A 17,601-nucleotide genomic window follows, 5' to 3' on the forward strand; every position below is an offset into this window, starting at 1 on the left:
ATGTGTCCTACGGCAGTGCAACTGCTTTCACACTTAAAGATTTGAAACAGTTATGGCTGTCAATGCTTTTATTTCAGCTGGGCTGGCTAATGGTAACAGCATTGTAGGGAAGGCAAGGTATCACAAGTATGACACTGACACAATGGATACAATTTGTAAAACCTTTATTGAAAATAATGGGGTCAGAGACACTCCTAATTTGCCCTATAATTGAGATGGGAGTAGTCTTGACCACCAAACGATAAACTAAACAGTCAAATCAAAATGGCCTATGCTAACAAAACCTAATGCCTGCCCTATCTCTTATGCAAAAAGTGTAAAAAGGAGAAATGTATGCAAAAGGAAAAATCAGTGTTCAAAAGAATAAAGGTAGTCGAACCACCTCTCCTCCTCACATTACACCTCATGGAGTAAGGCTGTCCCTGTAGGCAGGAAGACACACTCTGGCTCAGTTTCTAACACTCTAAGCAGTTCTAAGCTGTGGATTGAGGCCCGTCTGGCCTTCCATGTTAAAGTCTTTTTCTTGACTTTCCAAAATAAAGTTCACAAAGGTCCACCACTGCCGGGCTCAGACCTTATAGCACACAGTTCACAAAGGTCAGATCTCTCACATCACCGTTCAACACAAACTTGCAAGGGGCTCCCTTCGCCAAGTTTACTGGACTTCGGGTCTCCCTCAAACGGGCTCAGACCCCTTTTGAGACTTTCAAATATGCATGGTGCTATTACCAGACCGCTGCAGGACCTTTTGCTGCCTGTTTGCCTTATATCTTCAAACAATGTACCTTTCACAGAGACTTTCGAATGGGCTGCTTCCTTTTGCCACTTAATACCGCTGATCTCACAGCTGCTTTTCACTTCAAAGTTCATTCACTGGTCTGCATTTCTTCCTGTCTCATCCACACGTGTGCCGCCTTAACTTGTGATATACGGTTGCTACATCCTTTGCTTTAACACACACCGGTCTCTCAGGAAGCTTGACAACACACTGGCTGTGCGCGCTTCTTTGTTGTTTTGCTATTTTCAATTCACGAGTCAAGGTTAGTACCAAAGGCTTGGCCTCGCATCCCCAACTCAGCCGTTCACCCGGGGGGGTGGGGGTTGAGGGGGGGGTCGCTGGCATCCTTGAAACACAATGCAATCTTCACTTATGGGATCTGGCCTTCTCCATGCATCTGTTGCGGTCTATCGGAGGCAACGACCTCCAATAGGTAAACCTTGGGGTTTTCAGCTTGCTGCTCTCGTCCCTTGGTCCATAGCTCTGCTCCAGCAGGTGTACCCTCATCCTGGATGTTCTGCTCGTTTTCGCCTTGCTCAGAGTGGGTCTTCAGGTGTCGCCTTTTATTTGTGTGAGGAGAGCTAACTGGTATCAGGTGTATGCACTTAATGTAAAGTACTTCACTTGGCCTGACCTGTTTAACAGGACATGTCCAGTACGATGTGAGAGTGTTAGTCTCTCTCAGTCATCCTCTTCATCGGCCCATCGGCTGCCTCACCCCCCCCCCCCACTCCTCTGAAGAGCCCTCACACAGGTGATCCTCCCGCACTGGTACACCCCCCTGGTCTGGATCCAAAGGCGGTGGCCGTGCCCTGGCCACCCGAGAGATAGACCCCCGGGGACCAATGGGTGAGACACCCTCTGATTTCCCAAAGCACATACCTGGATCTTTCTGCTAAACCTATTTATTGTGAATAAAGCGCCTCCCGCTTCTAAGTAACAGACTGGGGATCGAACTCATACTGCACAGCATCATGCTGCTCCCAATGTGAGCATATTGGCCCACAGCTAGCATTTGCAAGACCATTTTGCTGAAAGTATAACTTTTCTGGGTTCCAAAATGCAGTTGCAAGATTGCTTCTTAGACTCTGCAAACTTGACCGCATTTCAGCAAGTTCATTTTAAATACGTGTGTCTAATTCACAAAGTGATGCATGGTCATAAACATATTTTCCTTCCCCAAAGGATCCACCGGTACCACCCCATCTGTCACTTCACCCACAACCAACTGGTCTGCTTACCATCCCAGGGTATAGAAAAGAAAGAGTTGGCAGCCTCTCATTTGCTGTATGGGATACTACTAAGATCTGGAATGACCTTCAAGACCCTTCTTTTCAAACATGAATTCTAATGCACTTCCCGCAGGCTTCCAGAACCATGGATGATGTGCAAAACCAACCTTTTAGTTAGGTTTTCGATTGCGCCAAAATGACCAAGTGGTGAATACATGTGTTTGCCAAATGCCTAATATAGTAGAACATTGGATTACAAAACTGAATAAGACAAACACCTTGTTTAGTGGCTCGGCAGAAAACTGCTTGAGAGTGACATGTGGAATTTCCCTAAGTATCTCAGTCCAATGCCTCCAATGATAAACTTACAAAGGCCTGTACAATCCACCAGTCAGCACTAATGTGTAATCAATTAACTCTCTCTCTCTTCCGTAAAATACATTGAAATATATTGATTACCATCTTCAGCTATTTGTATTAGGTCTCACCTCATACAACAGAAGCGCTACAGACCGCATTACCAGAATCCAGAATAACTATGTTCTGCTGAAGTGTTTGTGTACACCAACATTGACCCTGCATACGCTACCTTGAGTCCAGATTTGTGAGCTTTCTTGGACACTCGGAGATGTTACTTAACATACTCCCCTTCTGTTTCACCTACAATGATTTCCCGTTTGATATCGCTTCCTATCTACAACACAAGGAACTGCCATGGGCCCCTTTGTTTCCATCTTTGGCAACCTGCTAATGAGATGGTGGGGCGAGTCCAGGGCATGGCACACAGACAACAAGCAATGTTAAAATACATCAATTAACCGTTTATTCTATGGAAAGGCCCCACTGTGGGATTGTTGGCATATGTGCATGTCCTGAATAACAATCGCTTCAACTTTGCCTTCACAATAAGCGTTCCCCCCGAAATCACTGAAGTGGAGCATTCAGTATAGAAGTGTTTAAGGGTGAAGATAAATTGCACTACTCCAGAATTAGTGAGTTGCCGAAACTGATTGCGTGTCAGTCCAAACTTGGGGGTTACACATGGAGAGTGATTAACGCTGTATAATCAACAAGACTTGCATGCAACCTAGAATCAGTCTCCTCACCCACAGAGCACCGCTTCCACACTCAACCATAAGTACTGATGAACCCATTACACGTATTACTTCCTTCAGTACATGAGTACTCCAGGTCACACACATTGGCCTATTCTTCAACAAGCTATGGCTACTTCCCAGCAGGGGTCAAGTCCTAAAAAAGAAAAAAAAAAGTCGGGGGACTCATTAACATACTAATTGAATGCGGCGACACCAGAAATTAACATATCAAGGTGCCCTCTGAAAAAAGTCGGGGGACTCTGTCCACCCACGACTTGAGCCCTGCTTCCCAAGCACATTGCACATTCCCTTTTTTCCCTCAGAGACTTGCTCGCCACCAGTCTATTAACAAAATGGTTGTCACCTCTATAGTCCAATGTCTTTCTTCAAATGCAGCAGTTGTAAAGCGTGTAGTCCTGCTATGTCAAACGCCCATTCATTTATAACAACCACAGCAAGAACCACCATCGACAATAATATGACCTTTACTGCACATTTTGTCGTCTGTGCTGTCACCTTCCTACATAACCTATTCTATATTAATCCACATGGGGACATTTAAAATTGTGTGTATTCCAGCCTAACGGAGCAATAAAGAACCTGGGCACCAACTTCAGATTGGCATCTTATTTTTCCAAATTCACAACAGTGGTGCAACACAAACGTGTGCATTGGGTATTGAGCACATTCCCAAAGCCATTAGAGGTGGAAACCTTGTGCCTCAGATAAGGAAAATGGAGTCCAGACACATCATATATGTTGGCATGTTAAAACCGTCTGGATATAGCTTGAGTAAAATAACTACATGCGTTTTTAGGTTAGTAAATGTGAACTTCTTCTGCTCTACACTTACATTCGTTAAAAACTTATTTTTGACAACTTGATTTTACATTGCTGAAATTGGGGCCACTAGTGCCAGTATTCTATTTCAATTCCATTAGGTAATGCCACATCTAAGAAGTCATTGTTTGCCTATCATGTCCCTCTCTCTTAAAGCCGTTTATGTCTGGCCTGGTGGACGTTTCTCTTTCAGCTGGTATGCACTATGATTAAATAGTGAGCCATTTCTGCCCTGTGTTTACTTTGTACAATTAGGTGCCGCAAGCCGAAACTATTGCATTAGAGTATAGATAGGGACAAATGGCATATGAGGAGGAACACACAACTTGCAGGTGCTATTTAGTGATTTACCCACAAATTGACTGCCCATGGCCATGCTAATACCCCCACCCAGGTCCTGCCCATCTCCGACCAAAACACCTCTATATGGGAACTCTTTGAGGTTGCTTTAATCAAGCCTTACCATCAAACTTTGCACTGAAAGCGCCTACCAGTTTTTTTCCAAAGCAGTCTTCTGAGAGTTAATGATTTAGGTGGAGCTGTAAACCAGCTACTTGTCAAATAAAAATGATTTAACCAGGTCTGCCTTGAGCATTTCAATTTATAAGCACTATCCATGCGTTTCACTTAACTCCTGTTAAAAACAAGCATTTGCAAAGCCAACAGTTTGGGCGTGTGTACTTCATCCAATTAATCGATTCAACTATTTTTCTCTTGTATAAAGTTACAATACAAATATAGCTGGGGATACTGAAAAAACATAAGATCTGCATTTGGCCATGTAGATCGGGGAAATAAATAGCAATTACTGCCACAACAGCTTTTGTGTTGGCAAGGGAAAGTGTTTTGCCAGGCACTACTGTAGTGGTATTAGCAACAACATGGTTCTAGTACGTGACATATAATAGCAGTGCCTGGCAAATGCCTAATACTATACACAAGCCAAACCTGTTGGTTTTGCCAATGCTGGTTTCATAATTGTATCAACTACGAGACTTCAGTGTTGAGTGATGAACACCAAATTGGAGATGTATTTCCAATGACTGTCTACAGCTGCTGCTGTTATACTCGCTGCTGCGATCCGAGCGTGATCTGCAGGTCGCAGGTTCGAATCCAGGCAAGGCCAACTAGCCTTTCATCCTTCCGAGGTCGATAAATGAGTACCAATTTTGGTTGGGTGATATTGTATGCAAATATGTTCTCTGTAAAGCACTTTGGATAAAGTCGCTATATAAATAACACTTCATTATCATTATGTTATGCTTGACGCTTCAGGCCTCGTTTAAAAATTATGTAAAATGTTCTATTAATTTCTATAATGATTAGTGGGAAATTGTATTGTGTTTGTTTAGGGGAAATAATTCTCAATTTTAATTATTGCATTTCTTGAATTTGTTTATAAATTGTTTTGTATGGTGAAAGGATTATTATTAGGCCAGTAGATACAGGTGTATCCCCCAACAGGAAAAGGATTCAAGGTATACCAGTCAAACCAATTAACTGCAACCTGTCTCTCTACGAAGGCAAACCCCTCCAAACACTCTCCTAAGTAGGTGTGTGTTAGGACTGAATACAATACTTCACTGTTTTACACTCAAAGATGCCCCGTGTAAGGAAAACATAGAAACAAAGTACTCTCACCTGGGGGTAGACGCAAGGATTGTTGAGGATGATGTAGAAAAAGAATACCCAGGAGAGGATTGATGTCTGCTTCTGTCTTCGGATGATAATTGGAGTTTCCCCCGAGAAACACCCAGTGAACCGGCACAAAGGCCAGGGCACAGGAGGGTTCCCAGGGAAACCCTCTAGGGGAATAAAACCCTGCGGAGCTGCTAGTGAACGTAGACTCCTTGAGAAGTCCCGTGGATGTAGATTACGCTATCCCGGGAGTTTGGTGATGACTGGTTGTGTCTTTAGAGGATTGGGTCCAGAGCAGAAGTGCCAGGCTGGCTAAAGAGAGATAGGGAAACAGAGTGATTAGTCTTTTGAGTTTGCCTTGTAATGGGAAAGACAACTCTGGAAGCAGCAATCTTACCAAAGGATCTGATGGTTACTCGGTTTTGGAATGAGGATAACCGAAGACCAAGGATGAGCTAAAGGACTGGGTACACTGGACAAGGCAGAGCACAGAACATAGATGGTAAACATACAAAGAGGTGTAACTGGGAACAACCTAAACTCAAGGAGGAGAGAAGAAGACAATCTTACCCAGAGACCCTCTCTATATTGAGAGATAACAGATGTCCAGAAGGAGTAAGAGCAAAGGGTGTTGGGTCTGTATAATGACAATTGTAAACTATGAATCCACAATGAAGAGAAACCATAAACATTCAATGCTCCAAACTAAACGAATGCCTACCAAAAGAAACCCTAGTAACCCGCACTGGTCGAAGGCGGATGCAGAAAACAAAGTCCTCCAAAGCGAGTTGCTTAAACAACCTCAGCAAAACACTGAAACTGAGAGGCATCGAGACGTCCTAAAATAACACACGTCAACAAAAACAAAGTTCAGTTAGGATCTAAAGAACAAAGTCACAACAGATTGAAATCAGCAAAAAGGCAAGCCTGAGCAGAGAGAGTAAGGGATTCCCTAACACGGACTCACGTAGCGTTCGCCAGCTCCTTGGAGAGTAGCAACACGTCCTTGTCTGGGATCTGCAGGTTGATAAGCCGTCGGCGTCTCGTTCCGGAAAAGTTGCAAAGCATTCTGGGGCGCGATGACTAGACTGCTGCACACACTGCAGCGGTCCGTGAGAGCCGCCATGTTGGAGTCAGGCATGTCAGCGAGAGCCACCATGTTGGAGTCAGGTATACTACTATGGGAAATGCGAATGATCGTGACAGTGTGTGGTATGAATTCTAGTCTTAATTGCTAGAACATGAACCCTTAGTCACATATACTGGCGGGGGCCCGTCTCATGTGTTGATCAATCGAGCACTCTATGTGTCAAAGAAACCATACATTGTTTTGTACGAAATACTATATTAAGAAACACGTACAGCTTGATGTTCTAAACAAAATCTGTATGACAATTTATTATAAACAATTCGACAAATCCACAAAAAGAAAAAACTTTTTTGTGAAGGAATAATATTCCCAAGCTATTAATTCAACAGACTCAACGTGCTTAAACGAAAGCCAAAAAACAGACATTTTAAGATTTTTTAAGATATTAGCATGAAATAATTTACCATGCATACATTTGTTTATTACAGTTGAACTGCTATTTAGCCATTCATAACAGGTACGTATCTGAAAATGCAAGCAATCCAACCCAATGGTTACATTTATTGCCAGGTGGCATAAATTATTCAGACTCAAGAAATGTTCAAGGTTATTCTTGATAATCAAAAAATCTACTCGGGGTCTACGTAGAGTGGTTGCATGAGTTTGAACACAGCCATCTGTCACCCGCTTGGTAGAGTATTCCAGAAGCAGGTGTATCCTACGTTTCGGCATTGATTGGTGTATCTAACTCCTTCCTCAGGACCAGAGTCAGATGTAAATAAAGGTGACCCCCATGCGGTTTAATATAATGTGAAACCACGCTGGGGAATAAGTACAGGTACAATTCCAATATTTTCAATATTAGCGCCAAATCGTATGTGCAACCAAGTGTCGTGCCTTTGTTGGCATTTGTAAAAGTACTGAGAGTCTAGAGTAGTTCCAGTATTTTCAATTATAGCGCCAAATCGCGTGTGCAATCAGATGTCGTGCCTATGTTGACATTTGGTAAAGTTCTGAGAGTCAAGAGTAATAGGGTTTGATCCCTGCAATGCAACGTCTCAGGGTTATTAGGCCAAGCAGTGTAACAATAAAAAAATAAATATTTGAGATGTTATGCACCCTAGCATTCTTGAATTTCTCCCTTCACCCCTTAACAGCACTTGTACGTCAATGAACGTTCCAAGAGTCCTGAATGATTTGTTATCGTCACTGTTTGATTTCCTCTCCCCCTCATTTTGGGGCACGTCAAAGCATTCTAAGTATTACAGTAGGCGTCTTATATAGCAACAATAATTTAATGGATACAGAGTGAAAAGAAACAATGACAAAATTTAAATGATTCGAAATTCAGCACAAAATGCATTAACAAATAGATAGTAAAGCACCCACCACGATGATTAAGCATGCTTTGTAGTCTCACTTTTCATTATCAGGCAAGGTAGAGACATCATATTATTTTAACAAGTGTGTATTTTGTTCAAACAGGACAACTCTCCGGCCAGACAGGATGGACAAAGCAGAGCACATGCTTTTATTGATTGAATAACTTGATTTACACCAAATGTGTTCATTCACTGATAGTCAGCAACAGGAATGCATAACTATCATCATTTAACATTTAGTAGAGCAATTACTAGGCAAGCAGTACAGCCATAAATTTCTTAAGTGTGGGAGTGAACGGAGGGTACAATGATTTTATATGTAATTCAGGATGAAATGTATAAGCCATTGCATGTAAGGGGGGGGGGGAGAACTAGACCAATCAAGTGTGCAGTACAAGATACAAAGCTTACAATCCAAACAAAAATAGGCTACTGTTGGCACAACTGAATTCACGAATCACAGTAAGCGACAGAGACCGCACAAAGGTCAGTAGGTGTGCTACTGTAAAATTCAGACACAAACATGAGTAAGATGTTCAGTTTCTCAATGTATAGGACTGAATGTTACAGTAAAATTGGTGTTCCTGACAGTAATTCATGAATAGAACCAAGAGTATTACTAATTTCTGCTTTAAAGTATACGAAAAAAGACATGTTCAACTCTGAAGTAAAAATGAAGTACATCATGAAATCACGTTGAACACATCCCTTACATTTTCCATATTCCGAAAAAATGGTCTTGGTTATCAACTTAAGTCGGGCCATCTACTCTTAGAACACTAGCACTCTGCTTTATATTTTCACGATTTCCAAATGTACCCCACCAGAAAATGGAAGCAACAAAAGGACGCTCTTACCGTAGTAATGTAGCGGGAGTGAAATTCAGATGCTTCTTTTAAAAATGTTAAATGTGGATGGCTATTCACCAAATCCTAAACAACGACAATGAAAAATGAAATCGACATGAATTAATATTTTTTTTTTTAAATGCGTGAGCATGTACATTGACGGCAAAACCCTTCAATTGCCCAGATCCCTTCTTTTCCCACTGCGGCTCATTGTGATAGCGTATCATTCAAAGAGTTGCGGCGATCGCAATTAACCTTCATTTATTTCATATTAAATCATTACAAAGCACGGACATCTGAAGGAAGCAGTGGAACGCTGCAGAAAAGCAATAGGTTAAAAATACCACTTATTCACGTACATATGATTTAACCAGCAGAACTACTCCGCCAATGAGGGAAGCATGCTTGGAAGTTTTAACATCCTTCAGAAAACGTTACTTCGTGTCTTTTAGGTGGCAGCTCAAGGAGGCCCGCAGAAAGACCGAGGAAAAAAATGTTGATCGTTTCCATTCACAAAACTGTAAACGCGCAGTTATTGCTAAACAAACACTTGGTGATATTGATAAAAAAAATTGGTGCATATTGCATAAAAGAAATAATGAAAGACTACCACTAATAGAGATCTTTAAACAAATGCTCCTAACCCATGGCCAGAAATTGTATCGTATCTGAAGTCTGGTTGAATAACAATTTGAAAACAAGTAACCATATGCAAGTAAGTCCCTTTGAGGCGTAAAACAAGGCCCAAACGACCGGTTCTATGGGACGGTGCCCCCTGAGAAGGGACTGCAATCTTACCAGAGGAGAATTACCATTTGCATATCAGTCTAGTCCTACCACAAGGATAGACTGGCACTGAAATGCGAGGCACTTCTCCTCTGAAGTGTCCAGCACCTCTCACACTTCTGGCAAACGTACAAAGTGTGATCCAGACATGCACCCATTGTGCTCTTTACGTAGAGACACTGCACCACAGGCAGACCCCAATAAGGCAAAACACATTTTTTAGAATGCAGCTGGCACTCAAGGTTAGGATAGCCATTGTGAGTGGAACCAGACTGATGTGCAAATGGATATTTCTCCTCGGGTATGGCACAGATAGATCAAATAGGATAGGAGACTCATGAATCAGAATTATCCCACAGAGCAGGTGTTTGGTACTCGTTCGTTCTTTTTTTTTTAAATCAAATTTGCATTAGCATTTTGCAACATAGAGAAGAGCATCATAAAGAATACAACGTTGTTCACAGAGCACTCTCACAAGCACAGTACGCCTTCTCCACCCCTCTCCCTCACTGCATCCCCTTCCAGCACACATACCATAAAACAACAGAGGCAGCTACTCACCCCCTCCATTCCATCACTGGTTCGATCCGTCACTCACCTTAATTGCCATATTTAGCAAAAAAGGGTAACCACATCCCTTCAACCCTTACCTGGGACTCATTAAGAATATGTATCATATATACCATTTTGGAAATCCCCCTAACTTTGTGTAGCCATTCCTTTTCAGTGGGGTTTCTACCCTGCTTCCAAAATTATGCCACACAACTCCTAACAGCCACCAGTAGAGTGCGAATCATGTGGTCTCCCGGGTCTCCCTCCCATCCTCTTCCCACACCCCGAACAAAGCCACCATGGCAACAGCCTTCGTGAAATACCATCAATCCCCTTAATCCACGGGAGGGCCTCCACCCAGTAGATCTGTATATGGGTGCATCCGCACGACATATGGTAGTAGTCTGCACCGGGCGGTGGCACGTCCAGCATCGGTAGTCCACTCCCGGATACATCATCGCTAAGAGGGTGGGTGGGGTGGGGTGGGGGCTGTGCCAGCGATTTAAAATCTTGATCGCCTGCATCCTATATTGCAAAGAGGCTGTGGATTGTGTGACCCTTCTGCACATAGTGAGCCAAAGATCATCCGGTATTTCCTGCTGCAAGTCCTTGGCCCACCGCTCCCTAGCCTTCGAACCTTGGAAGATCTCTGCCCGTAACAGTCCCTTAATACAGGCTGGCTATGCAGCCTTTTGTGTCTGTGTTCCCCAAAAGTGACAACTGAAAGGTGGTAAGATCACGCCACAGATTGTTCCCCCATCGTGACTCATTGAGCGCCTCCTTCAGCTGCAAATAGAGGAAAGGGGAGAGTTGACCAATATTGAGGCACTCCTCCAGTGTTTCTGTAGCATGTCCCCTCCTCCCACATCTGCCCTGCTCTACTGACGCCCGCCTCATACTATTCCTGGAACTGCAAGGGATCTGCTATCAAATTCCTTAAAGGAGGGGGGCCCCAGATACAGCTTTGGGGGAGGGCCAAGTCATAAGCCATCGCATGTTACCCCCTTCTTTCCAGATCCTCCACAACACTTCCAACTGTGGGTACTGCAAGACCCTACACAGGATCTCCTTCTGGGGTACCCAAAGCCATTCTCCCAGGGTGACCGGGCTCAAGATCGAATTATCCATTGCCACCCATTGCTTCTCGGATTCCTGCTCCACGAGGTCTATCAACATGCGTAACTGGGCCGCTTTATAATAAGCCTCTAAGTCTGGAAGCCCTACTCACCCCTCGTCTTTTGAAAGTGTGAGAACCCTGTATGCTATTCTAGGCCTATTCCCGGCCCATAGGAACTTCAGCAGCCTTCATTTAACCATCTCCAAAAAAGCGAGGGAAACCACCACTGGGAGCATCTGAAACAGGCATAGAAACTTGGGGAGGATCACCATTTGAATACAATTCAGTCTGGTCATCCATGATAAATTGAGCCTGGTCCAGCGGTCTAGGTCCACTTTCACTTTTCCCCAAAGGAGCGGTGTAGGGGAGGGTGGAGGGGTAGTTTTTACTAAACAGATCACCAAGATCCCTCGGAATCTCCACCCCAGATAACAGAACCCTTCCCCCGGATGCTGAAAACCAGTCCCTTCATGTACTCCTCAGTCCCATTCCTCGCAGGTCCCACCGGGTGAGCCACTGACTTGCCAAGATTCGCTTTAAACCCTCATAGTTGTCCGTACCGGTCCAATAATTTCAGAAGAGACACCTGGGGTTGAGTTATATATAAGAGTGTAATCCGCAAACAGGCTGATCTTATACTCCACCCCTGCCCCTGAACCCTCCAGATTTGGATGTCCACCCTAATGTCAATCATCCATGGTTCCATTACGAAGGCGTTCAGGAGGGATGACAGGGGCCAACCCTGCCTCATTCCTCTTCCTAATCCAAAAGACTATGACTCCTCCCCATTCATTACCACTTTTGCCCCAGGCCTCAAGTAAAGGGCCGATACACAGCGCTCCCATTTCTTTCCCATTCCCACCAATTCCAGAACTCCTCTCAGGAATGACCAATTAACACGGTCAAAAGCCTTTTCGGCATCGAGAGACCATATCAAAGCCCCTTGCTCTTTGACCGTGGGTGAATGCAGCACATGGAGGGTTTTTACAGAAGTTGTCTGCCCTTTGCCTATTCCTAATGAGCCTGGTCTGATCAGGGTTGGACCAGCCTCAGGAGACCCTCTCCAATTGGCTAGCCAAAACCCGTAGAAAAGCTTAGCGTCCACATTAAGGAGCGATATGGGTCTGTATGCCTGGCATTGTGTAGGGTTCTTCCGTTTTGGTATCACCACTATTCATGCCTCCAGAAAGGAGGGGGGCACCTCCCCAATATCACTAATAGTGTTGAAGACCCTAGCCAGCGGCCCTGCTAACAGTTCCTGGAATTGTTTATAAAAATCAGCGGTATACCCATCTTCCCCAGGGGCTTTCCCGGCGTTCAATCTCCCTATGGCTGCCACTACCTCCTCGGCCGTGACGTCGGTCTCTAAGACGGCGCTTTCCTCTAGGGTGCACTTTGGAATTGCCAGGCCATCCAGATATGTCCTAACAGCCTGGTCATCCAGTTCTGGAGCCTTCTTGTACAATGCTTTGTAATAATATACAAAGTATCCAGGCATCCACTCAGTGGTCCAACCAGCCCCCCATATCTGTCCCCAATCCTCTCAACCCTCTTATTCCCTCTGCTACCATGGACCCTATTAGCAAGTAGTGACTCCTACCCGGTAAGTTTTCTCATAATACCGTTGTTTAATATACCTCATTTTCTTGACTACATTATCTGTCAATGTAGCATGTAGGGCCTGTCTTGTCTCAGACATCATGCAGCAGGCCTGTCCTATCCTGCCCCACCGCCCATTCAGCTGTGCCCTGACCCCCTGTATTTCCTCTCGTAGCCTCTTCTCAATTACACCTCTCTCCCGCTTCTTCTGCGCCCCTTCTGCTATCAGCAGTCCCATATCGTGGCTTTGGCTGCATCCCACACCAGGTTGGGGTGCACCTCCCCTCTATCATTGACCTCAAATAATGAGCAAATCTCCTTCCCAAAAAATTCTCTAAAGACTGGTTCCTAAGCAGAACATCATTACACCACCACCCTGGGGTGACAGGTCTTTTTGCCTCAATCAGCCATGTCGCTGTAACCATCTCATGATCTGGTCATGTGACCGTCTCTACCTTGGGGGCGCAAATGTAATTCCGCTGCTCCCTTGGAACCAAAAGGAAGTCTAACTATTGGTATAGGTAGAGTGGGGAGATGAAAAAAAGATGTAGCCTCCCGCCAGAGGGAAAGACACCCTCCAAACATCCACCCAGAAGTGATTAGGTGCGTACACCGTGGCCAGCGTGATCATAATTCTGTCCAACTGGCTCTTGAGTGCCAGAATTCTTCCCCCAAATTCCCTCTTGACCTGGACCCGTTTCATGTGGAAGGATCTTGCCAAAACAATTCCCGCTCCCTCCTTTTTGTGATCCTTGTTAGAGGTCCAAAACATTAGACCCACCAACCCCTACTCACCACCCCCTTCCACCAAGGCTGTTCATCCTCTGTTTAAACTTCAAAGTGAATTTCCTGCAAGAACAGAACAGACAACTTGAGGATCCGGAGCATATTATATGTCAACAACCGCTTGTTCAGGGAGTTGAGCCCTTTAAGGTGAAGGGTTGCAACCTTTAGCTCAACCATACCCCTTCTCAGGGAAACGTCCCCACGCCAGGAACCTTCACCTCATCAGGGACCTCGGCTGCCCCACCCCAGTGTGTGCCAGACCCCCTCTCTCCTGTCTCCCAAACCCCCCCATCCTGTTCTCCCTCCCAAACCCAAAACATCAACCCCAAAACCAAACAGTAAACACTCAGGGCATATAGTTAGAGATACCTGGATTTATCCAGGTCACCAGGGTACGTGGAGTCTAGCAGTCCGCCTTGCCTCCACTTTCCCGAAAAACATCATTACTCAGTGTACAGCCACAGAGTTATTTTATCCCCCTTCACTTCTGCAGCGACAACTGCCACACCCTAGACTTTCTTCTTGCCCATCTTTAGCTCCCATCTCTCCTTCTATCCTTGGGTTGGGCAAACACGTTCTTGAAACGTTCTTTCAGCTGGCGCTGGCGTTCCCTTTCTGGCTGTGCCTCCTCATTCTGCAGTTCCTTGAGGAGATTGTCAGCTTCCTCTCCCTGTTGCAGGACCTAGTTCTCTCCCTTGAGCTCAAGCACCAGGGCAATGGGAAACCAAGATACTTCACACCCTTTTCCTGGAGCCATCTCGTCAGGGGGCCTACACTTACGACGTTGATCAAGGGTGTACACCGAAAGGTATTGAAAAATCCTCACCTGTGCTCCTTCCCATTCTATTGTGCTCAGCTCTTGTGCCCTTTGGAGGATTTCTTCCTTGTCACTGTAGTAGTGGCATGTTACCACCACTGAGCGCGGTCCTTCACCAGACCCTGCACCCCTATGGGCCCTGCTAAATCTAATTTCCCCCTCAGATGAGGCCTCCAATAGATTGCAAAATAACAACAACAAAGATTTCACTAAATCCTGTCGTGTTTACGTGTCCTTACCAGGGAAGCCCCAAATGCCCAAGTTATTTCTCCTTTCCCTGTTCTTCATGTCATCCATCTTGCACCACACCTCCCTGTCCTTACATTCAAACTCTTTAAGCCTCATTTCCACCTCCACATCCACTATGCCTGCAGCACGATGTGTGCTCCAGGGCTTCCACCCAGTATTCTACTTTTGTAACCCGGTCTGCGAGGACCCCCATTGAGCCCTGGACCTCTGCTCGAAATGCCTGCAGCTCTGCCAGCACTGCATGGATATCCTGATGAATGCTGCCCAGGGCCTCCAGCTCCCGTCCTCCTCCAGCTCCCGTCCTGCTTCAGCTTCCCCGCCATACTGCCTTCCTCAGACGAGAACAACACAGTACCTGTTTCCACCTCACTCCAATGTCTAAGCTGTGTGCCCTTTTCCTGCTCCCCTTGGTGTAAGGCCTACTCAGCACAGTCTTTTCTAGGCGCTGCATCCCGAGCGGGCTACACCTCACCTCCAATGGGCCCCAGCCGGGCCATGCGTTTTCTGGATCCAAGCTGGGGTCCACCACTCTCTGCCACTGCCATGCCAGTGCCCAAGACACCAGCTCTCAGGGGTGTCCTCCACCTCCCAGGCCTTCCAGGAGAATCTGGCCCTCTCCTCAGGCTCCCCACCACCAGGCTGCACCGAATTGAGGAATCTTTACTGGGCTGAGGTCACGTTCGGACGCAGTTACTGGCACCTGACTACAGCTGCAACGTAGCAGGGGAGGGCATTCCAAACCTCCGGGCCCTCACTACATTCTCGCCGTCGTTGTTCCAGCCCCCCACGCTCCTCACCGGCAAGGGGGCTATGTTGTCACTTCAGTCGCGGGCCTTCCCCTCTGTTTATCCGTCTGTGAGGGGGCTGCACATCACTGCTTGGGTGCCTGGGGTTGCATGCTGTTTCGGGGCACCTCCTCTTCCTCAGATCCGAGTCCTGGAGTGGAGTACCCAACACCCCAGTGCTCCAAGCACCTTCTGGGCTTCCTTCCCCTGCTCGTCAGGCCGTTTAAAAACTTAATTGCCAGGCCAAGCGCAGAGCTCCACTCTCAGGCGGCCATCTTCTTCCACTCCACCTGGTGGTCTCCATACTGGTTTGTTCTTGGAATAGTTGGCTCTCACTTTTGGCATGAATTACATAAATATTAATTAGGGAACCATAGAGGCAAATTCAATTGACAAATCTTCTATTTTCAAAGACCTAGGTAATCTCTTCTGGGGACTTTGTATGCTGCTTTTCAGCTACTCCAGTAATTTAAAAAAAGAAACGCTACAAAAGATATTAAATTCCAGCTTTAAATAATGATTAAGAAATGACCATTAACACACATGACTAAAGGATACAGGTATGGTAAGGCTTTCCTGGCCTAGATGTCAGTGAACAACAAAACAAAAAGGGAGCAAGACATGTGATGTGATCAGTGATGTCATCAATGACATTTGTGATGTCATTTTTGATTTCATGGGTGTTAGCCTTAGCAGTGCACAGTGGTGGGGCGAGTTATGGTTGCTTAGGTTACCATAACTGGCAAATTTTTTTGGTTTTACTTGTAAGCATAACATGGATGGAACAAGTTACTTATCTGTAACTGTTGTTCTCAAGCATGGGTCTGGCATGGATTCACATGCTCATGAATATTCCCCATTGTTAGGCTGTGAATCCTCGGTAAAGAAAAAAATCAGTATCAGTTTCGTTTCTGATCTGACTTTCTTAGTAGTAACCAATCACTGATCTCTGGGTCATACTGCCCCCAGCCAATGACTGCCCTCTCCCTAAGCCCCGCCTCTGGCAGCCATCCTCAGATTTGGTAGCAGGGCAAGTGGCAGTATGACCAAGTGAAGAGCCGCAGAGGGGTAGGTGGGAGGCTTTGCATGTGAATCCATGCCAGACCCATGCTGGAGAACAACAGTTACAGGTAAGTAACTTGTTCCTTCTCCAGCATGGGGTCTGGCATGGATTCACATGCTCATGAATAAAAGAATACATAGCAGTATACACATGCACAACCACGGGAGGTGGCACAAGGCTCAACATTAAGCAATACAACAACTCAACATTAAGCATCTCTTACCTCCTCACCAGGCTCACCTTAAGCGAACAGGTTGCCCAGCACTGCTTGGCCGACCCTGGACTCCTCCCTGGAGTCCCGATCGATGCAGTAGAATCTTGTGAAGGTGTGCGTCGACCTCCACGTAGCAGCCCTGCAGATGTCCGGCAGGGGCACACCAGACAGGAACGCCGTGGTAGCAGCGATCGCTCTGGTCGAATGGGCTCACGGACGGCCGGGCAGCGGTCAGTTTGCCAACCGGTGACAATGCATGATACAGCCGGAGAGCCATCTGGAAATGGAAGTCTTCGAGAGAGCCTTGCCTTGATTCACAGACCCAAAGTTCACAAACGGTTGTGATGTCTTCCGAAAACTCTTCATGCGGTCCACGTAGAACTTCAGTGCTCTAGCTACATCCAGCGAGTGCAAAGTCCTCTCGGCCGGCGTTGAAGGCGATGGAAAGAAAACTGGTAACACCAAGGGCTCGTTGAGGTGGAAGTCCGCTGGCACCTTGGGCATGAAGGAGGGGTGCGTCCTCAGCACCACCCTCGTGTCATGAAAAGTCAAGTATGGAGGCTTGCAAGATAGGGCCTGAATCTCTCCCACTCGTCGTGCAGAGGTGATGGCCAGGAGGAACGCTGTCTTCCATGACAGGAACTTCAAAGTCGCCGAATGCATAGGCTCGAATGGGGCTCCCATGAGCCTGGTCAGCACCACATTAAGCTCCCACACCGGGGAAGGAG

General features: G+C 45.9%; 1 protein-coding gene across 2 annotated transcripts in view; it reads right to left on the reverse strand.

The window, feature by feature from the left end:
* The window catches only part of PPP2R3B (protein phosphatase 2 regulatory subunit B''beta), an 877,473-nt gene that overhangs the window by 466,311 nt on the left and 393,561 nt on the right, over nucleotides 1-17,601 (reverse strand). For both annotated transcript variants that reach the window (XM_069636634.1, XM_069636635.1), the window contains exon 5: nucleotides 8,915-8,989. In XM_069636634.1, the coding sequence (XP_069492735.1) occupies nucleotides 8,915-8,989 (75 nt within the window). The remainder of the gene's footprint in view (nucleotides 1-8,914; nucleotides 8,990-17,601) is intronic.

This window comes from Ambystoma mexicanum, chromosome 7p, assembly GCF_040938575.1.
Source record: "Ambystoma mexicanum isolate Mex_15411 chromosome 7p, UKY_AmexF1_1, whole genome shotgun sequence".
Taxonomy (NCBI): Eukaryota; Metazoa; Chordata; class Amphibia; order Caudata; family Ambystomatidae; genus Ambystoma; species Ambystoma mexicanum.